At 41.9% G+C, this 18,582-nt stretch overlaps 1 protein-coding gene across 2 annotated transcripts in view; it reads left to right on the top strand.

The window, feature by feature from the left end:
- Positions 1–18,582, top strand: part of RTN4 (reticulon 4) — a 102,505-nt gene that overhangs the window by 26,040 nt on the left and 57,883 nt on the right. The window contains exons 2-3 of one of the 2 annotated variants that reach the window (XM_032773293.2): positions 15,034–15,090; positions 15,891–18,344. The exons of the other annotated variant lie outside the window; for it this stretch is intronic. Of the exons in view, the coding sequence (XP_032629184.1) occupies positions 15,034–15,090; positions 15,891–18,344 (2,511 nt within the window). The remainder of the gene's footprint in view (positions 1–15,033; positions 15,091–15,890; positions 18,345–18,582) is intronic. 2 annotated transcript variants of the gene reach the window in all.

The following is an 18,582-nucleotide window of genomic DNA, read 5'->3' as shown; positions in this document are numbered from 1 at the left end:
TGTAGTAGTTATATCACAATGGGAAATCATTTAAATTGAATATAGGCTTTGTCTACCCATGAAAGTAAATCCAGAATAAATTAAGTATTCCTGGTTAACACCTTTGTGTGGATGTACTTATTACAGAATAAATAAGAATAAGAGCATCCACACATGGAATTAATCAGGAATAGCTATTCCAAGAATGACTCCCTTTGCAGCCAAGGCTTTAACTTGGGCAGCTTTCAGATTAGGGTCTTGTGTTTTTCCATGAGATTCTTGCATAGTGAAATATTCATTTTAATGTCCATGTATACTAATGAGAAGTTTAACATATGAAGGATACAATTTTCAAAACTGATTTCTCCCTCCTGGTTAGGGTCCATCAATTTTGCTTTCCAGATCCAAAGCTGAGGATGGGGGATTTTACCCATATGGGTTCTCTTCTGTTGAAGGGCATGGCAGTATTCTCTTCTTTCCTTTCTCTGCTTGCTAGGAGCCTATGGAAAAACTAATGTAATAAGAAAAGCCAAAAAGGATTTTGAAGAACAGCTAGCCAAAAACTCAAAAGGTAATAACAAAATGTTTTTTAAGTACATCAGAAGCAGGAAGCCTGCTAAACAACCAGTGGGACCCCTGGACAATCGAGATACAAAAGGAGCACTTAAAGAAAATAGTCATTGCGGAGAAACTAAATGAATTCTTTGCTCTATGGCTGAGGATGTTAGGACGATTCTCAAACCTGAGCTGTCCTTTGTAGGTGATAAATCTGAGGAATTGTCACACATTAAAGTGTCACAAGAGGAGGTTTTGGAATTAATAAACTTAACTGTAACAAGTCACCGGGACCAGATGGCATTCACTCAAGAGTTGCCTATGGTTTGTAACCTGTCCTTTAAATCAGCTTCAGTACCCAGTGATTGGAACATAGCTAATGTAATACCAATATTTAAAAAGGACTCTAGAGGTGATCCTGGTAATTACAGACCAGTAAGTCTAACGTCAATACCGGACAAATTAGTTGAAACAATCGTAAAGACTAAAATTGTCAGACACATAGAAGAAAATAAATTGTTGAGCAAAAGTCAACATGGTCCCTCACCAAAGGCTCTTCTGTAAATTTAAGTTATCCTGGCATATTTGAAGGGTCAACAAACATGTGGACAAGGGGGATCCAGTGGACATAGTGTACTTAGATTTCCAGAAAGCCTTTGACAAGGTCCCTCACCAAAGGCTCTTACATAAATTAAGTTGTCATGGGATAAGAGGGAAGATCCTTTCATGGATTGAGAACTGGTTAAAAGACAGGGAACAAAGGGTAGGAATAAATGGTAAATTTTCAGAATGGAGAGGGGTAACTAGTGGTGTTCCCCAAGGGTCAGTCCTAGGACCAATCCTATTCAACTTATTCATAAATGATCTGGAGAAAAGGGTAAACAGTGAGGTGGCAAAGTTTGCAGATGATACTGAACTGCTCCAGATAGTTAATACCAAAGCAGACTGTGAAGAATTTCAACAAGATCTCACAAAACCAAGTGATTGGGCAACAAAATGGCAAATGAAATTTAATGTGGATAAATGTAAAGAAACGCACATTTGAAAAAATAACCCCAACTATACATACAATACATTGGGGGCTAATTTAGTTACAACTAATCAGGAAAGAGATCTTGGAGTCATCGTGGGTAGTTCTCTGAACATGTCCACGTAGCGTGCAGTGGCAGTCATAAAAGCAAACAGGATGTTAGGAATCATTCAAAAAGGAATATAGAATAAGAGAGAGAGTATCTTATTGCCCTTATATAAGTCTATGGTATGCCCACATCTTGAATACTGCATACAGATGTGGTCTCCTCATCTCAAAAAAGCTATACTCGTATTAGAAAAGGTTCAGAGAAGGGCAACTAAAATGATTAGGGGTTTGGAACAGGTCCCATATGAGGAGAGTTAAAGAGGCTAGGACTTTTCAGCTTGGAAAGAGGAGACTAAGGGGGGGTATGATAGAGGTATATAAAATCATGAGTGGTGTGGAGAAAGTGAATAAGGAAAAATTATTTACTTGTTCCCATAATATAAGAACTAGGGTTCATCAAATGAAATTAATGGGCAGCAAGTTTAAAAGAAATAAAAGGAAGTTCTTTTTCACACAGCGCACAGTCAACTTGTGGAATTCCTTGCCTGAGGAGGTTGTAAAGGCCAGGACTATAACAGGGTTTAAAAGAGAACCTCCATGAATTTGTCCAGTTAAGTCCATTAATGGCTGTTAGCCAGTATGAGTAAGGAATGGTGTCCCTAGCCTCTGTTTGTCAGAGAGTGGTGATGGATGGCAGGAGAGAGTTCACTTGATCATTACCTGTTAGGTTCACTCCCTCTGGGGCACCTGGCATTGGCCACTGTCGGTAGACAAATACTGGGCTAGATGGACCTCTGGTCTGACCCAGTATGACTGTTCTCATGTAAAGACTTTGTCAAAATATTTTTTGTTCTATTTTGGTTATTCAAATCCTTTTTTTCTTGAAGATGTCAGTGGGCAGGGCTACTCAGGGAGACCAGAACTTTAAAAAGCCTTCTTCTAAACGACCAGAGGAGCTAGTGACCAGGAGCAGCTAATAGGAGTTTTGCAAGGTAGTTTACAGGGGGAGTGTGAGCAGGGGCTAGAACTCAACATTCTTTAAATTGTAAAAGCCAAAAACACCCCCTTGATATAACAAAAACAAAGGATACCAACTGTAGGAGTAAAAAGTGAGTGCAGGCAGAAGTCCAGCAAGAGAGTGGGGGCTACCCAGTTTATTGCACCCAACGCAGCGTGTATGATTACCTGCCCTATGGGCAGGTGGCATATGTATGCATTCGGTGAAAGGAGCTCCTGGTCCTCAGAGACCGTGTACAGGCTTTGGAGACCAGAGTGGTTGAACTGGAGGAGCTAAGGGAGGCAGAGAAGTATGTTGATGAGGCTTTCCGGGACGCAGTAGAACGGTCCCACTCCAGGTCTGACAGCCTCTGTGATGTTGAGGAGGATGAAAGTCAGAGGGAAGGAGAGCATCTAACTGGAGCAGAGGGAAACAATCTCATAGTCGGGACCCTCCTTCCAGATGATGATGTGGTATCCTCTTGCACTGAGGATACCTGTCCGGGGGAGGGAACTCCAGCTATTAGAAAGGGACAGGTATTAGTAATGTGCGATTTGATCATTAGAAACATAGATAGCTGGGTTTGTGAGTACCGGGAGAACAGCATGGTAACTTGCCTGCGTGGTTGCGGATCTCTTGAGACATCTAGGTAGACTTACATGTAGTGCTGGGGGGGAGCCAGTGGCTGTGGTACGTGTAGGTACCAACGACATAGGGAAGGATAGGAAAGAGGTCCTGAAGGCCAAATTTAGGCTGCTAGATTGAAGTCCAGTACTTCCGTGATAGCATTTTTGGAGATGTTTCTAGTTCCATGTGCAGGGCCAGCTAGACAGGCAGAACTGCAGAGTCTCCAGTGCATGGATGAGATAATGGTGTAGGGTGGAGGGGTTTAGATTTATTAGGAACTGGGGAAACTTTTGGGAAAGGAGGAGTCTATACAGGAAGGATGGGCTCCATATAAACCAAAATGGAACCGAATTGCTGGCAGTTAACATTAAGAAGGTCATAGAACAGTTTAAAAACTGATGGGCTGGGGGAAAGCCAACAGGTGCAGAGGAGCACGTGGTTCAGACATCCCTTAGGGGAGGATCTATTAATAGAGAATCTTTATGTCCTACAGAGGACGAGAGGATGGAAAATGATAAAATACAGGCAGAGTCTGATCAGAAACAGTCAAATAAAAGAATCCCATTCAGTTACATCATGTAATGGCAGACAGCTAAAAGGAGACAAGTTTTTAAAGTGCTGATATACCAATGCTAGAAGTCTAAATAATAAAATGGAAGAACTAGTGTGCCTCGTATTAGATGAGGATATTGGTATAATAGGCATCACAAACACTTGGTGAAATGAGGATAATCAATGGGATACAGTAATACAAGGGTACAAAATATATCTGAAGGACAGAACATGTCATACTGGTGGGGGAGTGGCATTATACGTGAAAGAAAGCGTAGAATCAAATGAAGTAAAAATCATAAATGAATCCAACTGTACCATAGAATCTCTATGGATAGAAATTCCATGGTCTAATAAGAAGAATATAGCGGTAGGGACATATTACCAACCACCTGATCAGGATAGTGATAGTGACTGTGGAATGCACAGGGAGATTAGAGAGGCTATTAAAATAAAAAACTCAATAATAATAATGGGGGATTTCAATTATCCCCATATTTGAGTGGGTACATGTCACCTCAGGACAGGATGCAAAGATAAAGTTTCTTGACGTCTTAAATGACTGCTTCTTGGAGCAATTGGTCCTGGAACCCACCAGAGAAGAGGCAATTCTTGATCTAGTCCTAAATGGAGCAGAGGATCTGGTCCAAGAGGTGAATATAACTGGACCGTTTGGTAATAGTGACCATAATATAATTAAATTTAATATCCCTGTGGCAGGAAAAACACCACAGCAGCCCAACACTGTAGCATTTAATTTCAGAAAGGGGAACTACACAAAAATGAGCAGATTACTTAAACAGAAATTAAAGGATATAGTGCCAAAATTGAAATGTCTGCAAGCTGCGTGGAAACTTTTTAAAGACACTATAATGGAGAGTCAATTTTAAAAGTGTACTCCAAATTAAAAAACATAGTAAGAGAAGGAAAAAAAGAGCCACTATAGCTAAACAACAAAGTGAACGAAGCAGTGAGAGGCAAAAAGGCATCCTTTAAAAAGTTGAGGTTAAATCCTAGTGAGGAAAATGGAAACATGGCAAATGAAGTGTAAAAATATAATTAGGAAGGCCAAAAAAGAATTTGAGGAACAGTTAGCCAAAGACTCAAAAAGTAATATCAATAAATTTTTTTAAGTACATCAGAAGCAGGAAGCCTAAACAATCAGTGGGGCCACTGGACGATCAGGGTGCTAAAGGAGCGCTCAAAGACGATAAGGCCATTGCAGAGAAACTGAATGAATTCTTTGCATCGATCTTCATGGCCGAGATGTGAGGGAGATTCCCAACCCTGAGCCGTTCTTTTTAGGTGACAGATCTGAGGAACTGTCCCACATTGAGGTATCATTAGAGGAGGTTGTGACGGGTTGGATCACTTGGGAGCTGCCATCCGATGTGCAAAGACTACTTCTTCCCCTGCCTTCCCTGCCAGCTCGGGGCCCCAGCACCCTGTTTTGCTGAGCCAGAGACTCTCGTCTGCTCCTACAAAGACCCAGGGACTGAATTACTTGCCCCAAAGCTGCAGGTTTACCTGAAAGCAGCTAACAGAAGTGTTCCTGTCTTTAACACTCAGATGCCCAACTTCCAATGGGGTCTAAACCCAAATAAATCCATTTTACCCTGCATAAGGCTTATGCAAGGTAAACTCATAAATTGTTTGCTCTCTATAACAGTGATAGAGAGAGATGCACAGTTGTTTGCTCCCCCAGGTATTAATTAATAATAAGTAAAAAGTGATTTTATTAGATACAGAAAGTAGAATTTAAGTGGTCCCAAATAGTAACAGACAGAACAAAGTAAGTCACCAAGCAAAATAAAATAAAATGCACAAATCTATGTCTAATCAAACTGAATACAGATAATCTCACTGTCAGAGATGCCTCAGTAAGTTTCCCTGCCCCACCCCCAACACTGGACACCTTCCAGGCCTGGGCACAGTTCTTTCCCCTGCTACAGCTCTTGTTCCAGCTCAGGTGGTAGCTAGGAGATTCTTCATGATGGCTCCTCTCCCTCTTTATATATCTTTTGCATAAGGCGGGAATCCTTTGTCCCTCTCTGGGTTCCCATCCCTCCCTCTCAATGGAAAGACACCAGGTTAAAGATGGATTCCAGTCCAGGTGGCATGATCACATGTCACTGCAAGACTTCATTGCCCATTTGCCAGCACACAGGTATACAGGAAGATTTACAGGTAAAACACAGCCATCTGCAGACAATGGTCCTGATTAATGGGAGTCATCAAGATTCCAAACCACCATTAATGGCCCACACTTCACATAATTACAGTAGGCCCTCAGAGCTATATTTCTAGTTTCAGATACAAGAGTTGTACATTTATACAAACAGGATGATCACACTCAGTAGATTATAAGCTTTCTAATGATACCTTACAAGAGACCTCTTGTATGAAGCATATTCCAGTTACATTATATTCACTCATTAGCATATTTTTATAAAATTATATAGACTGCAGTGTCACACCCTACTTCTGAACTTACTGCCAGAGACTTGGACACTGACCTTGGAGGAGGCAGTATACCTAAAATTCGTTTTTGGGCTCCCCTCTGGGGCAGACTTGCCTGTGTCCCCCAAAAGGGAAAAATACCCTGATCGAGCTGTAGGCTCACAGCTACCAGCTATGACAGACCTTTCACTGGCCAGCAAACCACTCCCCTCCCCTCCCCTCCTTTACTCAGGTTGGGTTTGCTTCCAGCTAGAGTCCTTGGTGTTCCCACTGCAGCAGTCACCAGGACCCCGACTTCCAGCTCCGGGATACATGTCTCTGTGCACCTCTTCCACGCCATTACAACCGGTTCATGCTTCTGGGTCTTAATTGCTTTGTCTTTTAAGTCTAGGGTTTGCTGGTGGGCAGCCTTTTCCTGCACAAATTGCACATCAATTTCCATTTGTCTTTCCTTGAGACCATCACTCGATGAGCTGGGATATCACAGAGAACCCCCTCCTGCCAGAACAGGCACCCTTCCACTCCTGTCTTGCTAAGTTAAACACTCCAGTCAGCTTCAGCACAGACAGGTTGGGCCACACCTGTCTGCAGTTCACTGAAACTGAGATGCACTCAGCTCAGGGGCTTCTTTAGCCTGGTCTACACTGAGGGTGGTGGTGGGTGGGATCGATCTAAGATATGAAAATGAGAATAGCATAGCTGAAGTCGACGTATCTTAGATCGACTTAACTCCCATCCTCACGGCACAGGATCGATGGCTGTGGCTCCCCTGTTGACTCTGCTTCCGCGCCTCGCCCTGGTGGAGTTCCAGAGTCGACGGGAGCACGTTCGGGGATCGATTTATCGCGTCTCGATGAGACCTGATAAATCTATCCCCGATAGATTGCTCGCTGCCCACCGATCTGGCAGGTAGTTGGATGTACTGTTAGTTAACAGAGACTTTCCCAGTGCCCAGTGTTCAGCCTTTCTGGGCAATTTGCAACTTGTATAGTTCTAGCGTCTTCTGATCTTCAATCTTATTTATTTTGCTTCCTTTTCTGTCCCTACTTCCATTACCGAAAATAACAAACCAGTAACCACTTTCTGTTCTCCAGCCACCACACTTAAAACTCACTTAAAATCACTACAAGTATCTCAAAGCAATCAGCTGTGCACAGATCCTGCTCAACTATGCCACTGTGACAGGTTCCGTCATTGAGGTTTTGGAACAAATTGATAAATTTAACAGCAATAAGTCACCAGGACAGGATGGTATTCATGCAAGAGTTCTGAAGAAACTCAAATGTGAAATTGCAGAACTACTAACTGTAACCTATCATTTAAATCAGCTTCTGTACCAGATGACTGGAGGATAGCTAATGTGATGCTGTGACATTACTGACATGAACTGTGACCGTATAGGTCATTTTTGCAACCAAGGTCCTATAATTGCACCAAATCTTGTACAAAGGAGGTGTAGTAAGGTGTCTATGGAAAGTTTATGATTTGCTGGTTATGATTATGCTATCTGTATGTGTGTATCATTTTTGTAGTTGAAGTTATGAATATTGGCTATGTACTTAGAATCAAAACACATTGAGATACAAGTAGCTTCAGTGAAGCATTTGATCAGCTTCTTGAGAGAGGACTATTCTCAGTGAGTGCCCAATCAAGAAACAGTTAATTGACAATGAACTTTGGGAGATGCCAATCCACATCTGAGCTTTCCTGGGAACATTCATACTAACTTACATGGAAACAATAGTGTTGGCCTGTAAAGAACTGAGTCAGACATGGACATGTGACTTGTCCATGTGACTCCAAACTCCATTTTGTTGCTGTGATTTTACACAGGAGAACCAAGGGGTTTCCGCCCACGAGAGAGAATATAAAAGGTCCCGGAAGCCCCTCTGTTTTGTCTTCAGTCTTGCTTCTGGAGGAACTTAGGTACAAACTGAAGCTCTGAACAAAGGACTGAATGACCCATCCCAGCTATGGATGTACTCCAGAAACTTGATTTCAACCTGCAGTTTATTCCATTACTGCTACAAGCCTGAACCAAGAACTTTGCCATTACTGTATGTAACTGATTCCATTTAACCAATCTTAGCTCTCATCTATATTTCTTTCTTTTTCTAAATAAACCTTTAGATTTTAGATTCTAAAGGATTGGCAACAGTGTGATTTATGGGTAAGATCTGACCTATATATTGACCTGGGTCTGGGGCTTGGTCCTTTGGGATCAGGAGAACCTTTTTTACTTTTACTGGGGTATTGCTTTTCATAACCATTCGTCCCCATAACGAGTGGCACTGGTGGTGATATTGGGAAACTGGAGTGTCTAAAGGAATTTCTTGTATGGACTTATAGTTAGCTAGTAGGGTGAAACAGAAGTCCTCTTTGTTTGGCTGCTTTGGTGTGCCTTAGAGGTGGAGAACCACCAGCATGGGGCTGTAAGAGCCTTGCTCTAAGCAATTTGTCCTGAATTGATACTCTCAGTTGTGTCCCACCAAAGCCAGCATCATTACAGATATCAGTTTTTAAAAAGGGCTCCGGAGGTGATCCCGGCAATTATTGGCCTTTAAGTCTGACTTCAGTACCGGGCAAACTGGTTGAAACTATAATAAAGAACAATATTTTCAGACATATAGGTGAACATAATATACTGAGGAAGAGTCAAGATAGTTTTAGTAAAGGGAAATCAAGCCTCACCAATTTACTAGAATTCATTGAGGGGGTCAATGAGCATGTGGACGAAGGGGATCCAGTGGATATTGTGTACTTAGATTTTCAGAAAGCCTTTTACAAGGTCCCTCACCAAAGGCTCTTACGCAAAGTAAGCTGCCACAGGATAAGAGGGAAGGTGCTTTCATGGATTGATAACTGGTTAAGAGATAGGAAACAAAGGGTAGGTATAAATGGTCAATTTTCACAATAGAAAGAGGTAAATAGTGGTGTCTCCCCAGGTATCCTGGGACCAGTCCTGTTCAACATATTCATAAATGATCTGGAAAAAGGCGTAAACAGTGCAGTGGCAAAATTTGCAGATGATACAAAATTACTAAAGGTGGTTACGACCGAGACAGACTGCAAAAAGATATAAAATGGTCTCTCAAATACATATAAACTGATGGGGTCTAAATCAGCTGTTACCATTCAAGAAAGAGATCTTGGAGTCACTGTGTATAGTTCTCTGGAAACATCCACTCAATATGCAGCGGCAGTCAAGAAAAGCAAACAATGGTGGGAATAATTAAGAAATGGATAGATAATAGGACAGAAAATATCATTTTGCCTGTATATAAATCCATGGTACACCCACATCTTGAATACTGTGTGCAGATGTGGTCGCCCCATCTCAAAAAAATGTGTTAGAATTGGAAAAGGTTCAGAAAAGGGCAAGAAAAATGATTAGGGGTATGGAATGGTTTCCATATGAGGAGAGATTAATAAGACTGGGACTTTTCAGAGATGGCTGAGGGGAGATATGATTGAGTTCTATAAAATCATGAGTGGTGTAGGGAAAGTAGATAAGGAAATGTTTACTACTTCTCATAACACAAGGACTAGGGGTTACCGAATGAAATTAATAGGCAGCAGGTTTAAAACAAATAAAGGAAGTATTTCTTAACACAACACATGGTCAACCTGTGGAACTCCTTGCCAGAGCATGTTGTGAAGTCCAAGTCCATAATAAGGTTCAAAAAAGATCTAGATAAATTCATGGAGGACAGGTCGGTCCATCAATGGCTATTAACCAGGATGGGCAGAAATGGTGTTTGGGAATAAGCAACAAGGGATGGATCACTTGATGATTACCTGTTCGTTCCCTCTGGGGCACCTGGCACTGGCCACTGTCGGAAGACAGGATATTAGGCTTGATAGACCTTTGGTTTGACCCAGTAGGGCCACTGTCTTCTCATGTTCACTTTTCTCTGAGGGCTTTTGTTGCTGCCTTGCTTGTGCTCTCCTATTTTCAGTTGCCATGGAACCTTTGCTCTTCTCTGATTATTATTTTGTCTATTTTCTTTGTTACTTAGAGCTTTTATACTAAATGTATACATAGCATGTATGTGAGTACTGATGGTTGTAATCAGAACATGATTAGTTTGTTTTCAGACAGTTGCTAACAGGTAACAGTAAAATTTAGCAGTAAAAGTGGGGATTTAAAGCAATATATACATGCCATATTGTCATTTCTGTAAAAACAAAAGACCTAGTTGTGTTCTTGAGACTTAAAAAGTGATCATCAGATTTTAAATGAAATCACAATGTAGTTTAAAGGCATAATTATGAGAGTTCTCATTAAAGTATATTGGGAGAGTCTTCAGGTTTCTTCAGTGGTACCAGCTATCTGAAATAAATCCAGGTAAATCTGAATTGTTGTTAAATTGTCTGATGGGAGAAGTACTATTGAAATTAGTCACTTTTTTTTGTGGGACTGTTCTGACATCTGAAGTATTTTCCTTATACTTTATCTAGGTATAAGTTCAGGTATGTGGTTGAGACAGTTCAAAAGATTACCCCAGTGAACAAAAGGTGAAGAGCTACCAGTAACTTGCAGTTGTGTGAGATGGTCTCTTATTTATTGCTACTATATCCATATTTTCCTTGGAGTGGGGAATGGAGGTGTAAAGGGAAACCTTTTAAATGTGTTTCTAGTCTGAAACGTTAATTTGAGAGAGAGAGAGAAAATGTGTGTTTGACTTGAACCCCTTCCACCTCCACTTCCCCTCTGTGGTCCTCCATTCCTTTTCCTCACAGACCTTCCTTTTTATTTCTGATAAGAGTCCAGGCTACAGCAAGTTGAGCTGCTGCCTCTGATATGTAGAGTTAGCAGCATAGCACCGCAAAGAGATTCCTCTAGGCAGCCTGCTTCTGTTTTTCTGGGGTGTTCTGATTTGTGCCAAAATCAATAGGCTTGTGATCACTGATGCCTAAAACAATCTGAAAATTTGAAGTTGATGGCATGCAGCTTTCCAAAATTGTTGTTACTGACAGAGAAATGCAGTTAAACTGAGTGTAATACCTTTCTTTGCTTGGCTGGTGATTATCTTGTTTGGCCTCTTGCATAACACACACCATAAAATCTCAGCCAGTAATATGCTTGTTCTTTTGTGACCTGCAGTACTGTATGCTGACTAGTATCCAGTGAGAGTATCTAGTCTGTATTAGAATAGTCGCTTTAAAAATTCAATTTGAATATTGCTTTCACATATTTTGAATTCGGGTTGAAATTTTCTAATCGTGGTTGCTAAAATGAACTTTAGGATAAAGAGTTTGAGCAAATCCGTACAGCCATTTTAGATCTAGAAATTAAAAAACACCCAAACTCTCTTTTCTTTTTCATTTAAAAAGAAAAGACATATATTTCATAAAACTAAATTGGCTGAACTTTGAAATTTGGCATCTGAACAGTGTTCATCTTAAGCTACTTGCACAACCAGGTTTGGCAAAAATTGTCTGAATGATAGAAGTGATTTTTTTTTCAATTGTTTGCTACCCATTGAACATGTTTTGCACCTTTTTACATGCCACATTGTACACTGAATCTGCCTTATGTGTTGTGCTCAGATTCTTAGTTGGACAGCCAGTGTGAGAGAGATTGTCAGTGTTATACAGAAACTCCTAGGAAAGTTCTTCCAAATAAATGCATGCTAATATATTATCAGGAACAGTACAACTCGGTAGTACTTCCTAGTTCACTGAAGATATCTTGTAATGCATTGTTATGTGACATCAGAGATGCTGTACCTTACAATAAGACTTCTGATATTTTGTGATGTTGCCAGGAAGCACCATGAAGATCTCTGGGAATAACCCAGATTAAAAACAAAGCAACAAAAGACAGTATACATTATCTTACAGCCTGCTTTTTAGGAGCATTTATTGTGTGTTTCTGTAAACTTAGCCATGCAGAAAAGTTGTTTTCAAACAAATAATAGCAACCTTTCTACCCTGTTCATCTCAATGAGATGAGAAATTGAGAATCTAACTGAACTTAATTTTAGTATTTAAATTATCCAACTACGATATATGCTCGTTCATAAACTGAATTTTTTTAGTAAAAAAGGGAAGCACCAGAGAAGGGGTTCAGCTTATGAACGGGTATAGAGAGGGAGAGGTGGAACGCAGCCTCTCCCTCCAACAGAGGGAGCAAGGAGAGGCAGCACAGCCAGAAGGGAAGAGGTGGGGCCAGAGTCTGTCTGCTTCTGGTCACGCTGCGCTCCCCCCAGCCTCCAAAGCAGCTGCAGTTCCGAGGCTGGCAGGCTGCAGTCATGCTGCTCAACCCCGTCCCCCAGAGCAGGTTGTGGCTGCGCCGCCTGGCCCGCTGGAGCACGCTGCGGCTGTGCTGCCTGGCCCAGCCTGCTGGAACATGCTGCGGCCACGCTGCCCGGTCTGACCCGCCAGAGCAGCCTGTAGCTGTGCTGCCCAGACTGCCGGAACAGCTCCAACCAGGCCAGGGACATCCTCCCCTGGCCTTCCCCAGATAAGGTGAGAAGGGATGGGATGGGGAGAGTGTGGGGGTCCCGGGCTAGGAGTGGGGTCATGTGTGGGGTGGTCACAGGGGTTACTCCCCTGACCTCCAGCTTCTCCCCTCTCTCCAAAATAATTTCCCCACCAGTTGCTGTCCTAGCCCGTCAGGGTAAGCAGCTGGCGTGCGGTGACACTTTGTTTACTTAGGTTTACCTCCGTGCCTGTGGACACTCGAGGTAAACAAACTATCTCAGCCCACCAGCGGCTTATCATAATGGCCCGGGAGCCAAAGTTTGCTGACCCCTGAAGTATAAGGTCAGCTTATGAACAAGTCATAAAAATTTTCCATTTTTACTTATTCATCTGGGGGGGGAGGGTCAGCTTATAAACGAATCGGCTTATGATTGAGTATATACGGTACATTAAATTTTTTGCATTTCCTAACTTTAATGTCCTAGAACAGCTTTAATGTGAAGGCATCCCTTTAACTTCCTGTCTTGTACTTGAATGTTGCAAGATTAGTCATCTTTCTGTGACATGTGGCTACAGTGGGTAAACAAAGGACAGCATGGCAGCATCAACTCTGGATAATTTATTCTTTTATATTGTTAGGAGTCTAATATAGTGGTTCTCAAACGTTAGCAACCCAAGGACCCTCATTTTGATTTTAAAATGTTTGCGTACCCCCAAGCCAGCTTCTAATTTTCCCTGGGGGTGCTGAACCCCTGCTCAGCCCCAGACCCCACCCCCACTCCATCTTTTCCCCCAAGCTCCACTCCCTGCCCCATCTCTTCCTGCCCCTGCTCAAGCCCTGCCCCTCCTTTTCCTGCCTCTTTCTTCCCCCTCCTCAGAGTGCACCCTGTCCCTGCTCCTTCCCCTTCCTCCCAGCTCCTCCTGCACACTGTGGAACAGCTGTTCCGCAGTGTGCAAAAGGCACTGGGAGGACGGGGGAGGAGTTTTCCAGGGCCACAGGCCCCACTGATCATGACCCCTGGAGCCAGAAATGACTCACGGATACCATGGTGTACCCTTACAGACCTTCAGGGTCCATGGACCCCAGTTGGAGAACCTATGCTTTAGTATAATCTTGGGGGAATTCTGCACCAAAAAACAAAAAATTCTGCACACAATTATTTTAAAATTCTAAATATTTTATTTGTCAGAGCCCAGCAGGAGGGCCAGATGCCTGCATCCCCCTGTCCCCCCCCCAACCCCAGAGCCCAGCTGTGGGGCAGCTTCCTCCACACTCACTACCCTCCCAGCCCAGAGACTCATACCCTCTCATCCTCCAGATCCCAGCTGCAGAGCCCCCCGCCCCGACACTTACATGTCCCCTCCATCCCCCGAGCTCAGCTGTGGGCCCCACCAACCCAGACACTCGCATCCCCTCCCCACCAGAGCCCAGCTGTGGAGCCCACCCCAGCCCAGACACCTTCACCCCATACCCCCAGACCCCAGGGATCCAGAGGAAGAAACAGCCTGATGCTGCGTCCTGGCCTTGTTTGGAGTTTCTCGCACGCTGCCTCCTTCTTTCAGGATGTACTGAGAACTGCAGCTGCCAGGAACCCTCCAGCTCGTCCTTCTCCTCCGGCAGTGTCTTTTATGTGCTGGGTCCAGCAGATCTGTAGCCCATTTCTGTGGAAATTCTGCATGCACAACATTAATTTCTGTGCAAATTGTGCATGGACAGTGCTGCGGAATTCCCCCAGGAGTAATAGCATAGAAGCTTGGGCAATTAAGAATGAAGACTAATTGCTGTAGTTTACTGCTGTGTCTTAGGCTACGTCTTCACTACCCGCCGTATTGGCTGGTAGCAATCGATTGCTCGGGGATCGATATATCGCGTCTCATCTAGACGCGATATATCGATCCCTGAACGTGCTTATATTGATTCCGGAACTCCACCAACCCGAACGGAGTTGCGGAGTCGACATGGGGAGCCGTGGACATCGATCCCGCGCTGTGAGGATGGTGAGTAATTCGATCTTAGATACTTCGACCTCAGCTACGTTATTCACGTAGCTGAAGTTGCGTATCTGAGATCGATTTTCCCCCATAGTGTAGACCAGCCCTTAGAAGGAGCTCCTGGCTTGGGGTATGGGGAAACATATGTAGCCGTAGTAACACCCACATGATAAAATGGAGAATTCTGAATTCAGAGACACCATACTTTGTGGTTTGTGTATAGTCCTGTGGTTTCTAATGTGGATGTAAATACTAGTTACACATTGTTACTGATTGTGAACTGAATACTTGCTTGCTTACTCTTCTTTTCAAACTACCTAGCCTTTATTTATTTCTGCTGAGGTTTTATGTATTTGTTTTTCAGATGAGACCCTTTTTGCTCTTCCTGCTGCATCTGAGCCTCTGATGCACTCCTCTGCAGGCAAGTTCTTTCTGCTAGCCTTTTGTCTTAGAGTACATTCTGCACTTTGACTGTCATTTCATTAACTCCTTCCAACTAGTTTTGAATTTACTAAAAGTTAGCATGGGTCCAAGAATAGCATTTATCTTCCAAATTCTAAGCTTGCAGTTTATCTGCTCAAGATTCAAATATGCATTTATTTCTATAGATGGCAAATAGTTCCTATTATAAACAAGCTACTGCTCTGTAGATTCTTGGACTCTTGATACAGGAAATCATGTGATACAATTAACAGATTAAAATTTTAAAGCATAGTTGCTCTTACGGATTAGTGAAAGCTTTAATCAGTAATAACTTTCTGCAGTATTTCATGTGTAAATGAACTCCATGGTATAGCATTTACTCAGTGACTGTTCTAATATGCTATCCATTGAATCACTTTTTTGTAAAAGGGAAAATTAGACTGATTCCCCTTCCACCTTCCCGCCAACACACACACCTGGTTAGAGTTGCCTAACATTCTTATTGGTGATACTTGGATTGGACACTATTCTCCTCTGATCTTTTGATCTTAACTAATCTTTGCACTGCATAAAGTTGCTGCTTCTCTAACCTTTTGCATACTTCCCTGCTTGCTAAAAGAGGTGAAATAGAATAACATTATATTCTAACCCACACTTTTTTTTTAATGGCTAGTAAGATTTATGATAGTTTTAGAGGAATATTTTAATAACTAATATTATTTTGAACTTGTCATACAATTTGCATTAACTTTAAGAACACTTGCATTCTCTAACTTTCCTTTCTGTCCATGGTCACAGAAAAAGTTATGGACTTGCAGGAGCAGCCAGGTAGCACTATGTCGTCTGGCCAAGAGGATTTCACTGCAGTCCTGCTTGACACTGCTGCTTCTCTTCCTTCTCTCTCTCCTCTCTCAGCCGATCCCTTTAAAGAGCACACAGCCTTTGATATGCTATCAGATGGATTACCTGCAAGAAGCATTTACAACAAAAATGAAAGTGAGGCTTATAAAGAAACTAAAGAAATTGCAAGGAATCCATTTCTTGTAGAGAAAAATGCCAGGGATGTTCCAGAGATGGAATATTCAGAAATGGAATTTCCATTTGCTAAAGCAGATGCGGCCATTATATCACAGACGATAGAAGAAAAGCTGCTAGAGAACAGTAAAGAAAGGTTTAATCTAGAAAAAATCCCTGCACATCAGCACCATACATCTTCAGAAGTTCCTGTTGATTTGTTTGGAAAGCATGATGAAGAGGCATCTACCGAGAAAGTGAAATATGGTAGCAATGATCATGGTGAAAAAGTGGCTTTTGAAGAAAACACTCCTATAAGGGAAGAATATGTAGACTTCAAACCATTTGAGCCAATATGGGAGGTAAAAGATACTTGCCATGGAGTTAGCAGCTTGAAAGTGGTTGTTGGAAGTCAGGTAGATAGCAAATTAGAAAGCAGTTTAGATGAGAAATATGATGCAGGGAAACTTCAGATACGAACAATACTAAAAGATCTTGAAAACAAAAGTGAAAGCAGTAATGAAGATCTTTCTTTCCCAAGCACCCCAGAAGCTATAAAAGAATTGTCACAAGCTTATATTACTTGTGCTAAATTTGAATCTACTGTAACAGTTGAGGACAATATAGCTAAAACTCTTTCTCCATTAGAGGAGGAGATGTCAGAAAATAAAACGGATGAGAAAAAAATAGCAGAAATGAATGCCCAGATTGGCACAGAACAGAATGATACCAGCATTGAAGTAGTAGGCAGGCAGAGCCAGGAAGCTGACTATGCTAAAACAGATAGTTTATCAGAGATGTCTGCTGATACTGCAACAAATATGCCTGAAGGTCTTACTCCAGATTTAGTACAAGAAGCATATGAAAGTGAAATGCATGATGCAACATGTACAAAACTTGCTTATGAAACACAGATAGATTTAGTCCAAACATCTGAGTCATCACAAGAGCCTTTGAAACCTGTGATACAGCTCTGTCTCTCATCTGAAGGAGCTGAAGCTGCCCCATCGCCAGTGTTGCCTGATATTGTTATGGAAGCCCCACTAAACACTGGAGTTGCTGGTGCAGATGCTACTTCTGGGCAGCTTGAAGCCTCCCCATCAGAAGCTTTTACTTCTGTCATTGATTGTGAGAATGTAAAACAAGAGTCTGGGAAATCTCCACCATATCAAGCGGCAGTGAATGTAACATTAACACAGGCACAAGAAGCAAAGGAGGAAGCTGTATTAAAAGAACCTGATCATAAGAGTAGTGCAGTTGCTGAAGAAATAGAGACTCCTTATATATCTATTGCTTGTGACTTAATTAAAGAAACAAAGGTCTCCAGTGAATCTGCTTCCCCAGTCTTTATAGATTATTCAAAGACATTAATATCAGAATGTGTTTCACAGCATGTGCCTGAACATATCGAGTCCTTTGAAAAAATGTCACCCCAGTCTGGAAAAACTGCCTTGTTTAGTGGTCAGCCAACACCTGAGCTTTCTCAGAAAGAACAAGTAATTGCATCCCTCACTGTGGAAGATAAATCAGTTGAAAATACTGACAGGATTGATGACGGTAAGGAGGGATTTACAGATTTGCTACATTCTTCTGGCAAACCCTATTTGGAGTCTTTCCAACCTGAATTGGAATCTTCTATAACTACTACTGCTTTGCCCTCTGAGTCAGCTTTTATAGAAATAGCCAAGGAAAAAATTCCTCTTCAAATGGAGGAGTTGAGTACTGTGGCCTATTCAGGTGATATGTCTGTTTTTAAGGAATCAAAAACAGTAGACAAAGATATTTTACTCACAAAGTCATCTCCAGTCACACTGACAGAAGACTTTATGACATTAGTCAGTCCTAAAACTGCTGCTGAATTGGTGACAAAAAACACTGACAAAGAAATATCCCACAAAGATGAAAGTAAACAAATTACTAATGTGATCAAAGCTGAGACAAGTCACTTGCCTTGTCCAGAACTATCCCATGATCTGTCTTTAAAGAATGTGCAAGTGAAAGCTGAAGAAAATATTCTTGCCTTGGAAAAGTCCTCAGAGGTTTTGGTCAGAGAAATGCCTGAAGTATCCAAGGTAGTGTTACTGCCTACTGATGTTTCACCTTTTACCACTGAGAAAGAGGTAGTCAGTATAGGAAAACCCGAAGCTCTTGAGAAAGAAGCTGAGAGAGAAGTTGCTTCTGTTAAAGACAAGGAAAAATCTACTGCTATTTTTACAGCAAAGATGAGTAAATCCTCAGGTAATCTGCATACACTGTCTTGCACTTCACTAATCAACATATTTCTTTAGCTAAACTTAAGCATTAATGACAATTTTTGTTTTAATGGATCACTATTTGTACATTTTATTGTCTAACATATTTCTGGTGCCCTCAGCTTAACATATGAGTACTGTATTAACATTTTCCCCGTCTTGACTACACCAGTATTTTTTTGTGTTCAGTCTTGCCTACCGGCCACTGAAGGTGGATTTCCCTT

The sequence above is a fragment of the Chelonoidis abingdonii genome, chromosome 3 (genome assembly GCF_003597395.2).
Source record: "Chelonoidis abingdonii isolate Lonesome George chromosome 3, CheloAbing_2.0, whole genome shotgun sequence".
NCBI lineage: Eukaryota > Metazoa > Chordata > Testudines > Testudinidae > Chelonoidis > Chelonoidis abingdonii.
This window is presented reverse-complemented; position numbering and strand designations above follow the sequence as displayed.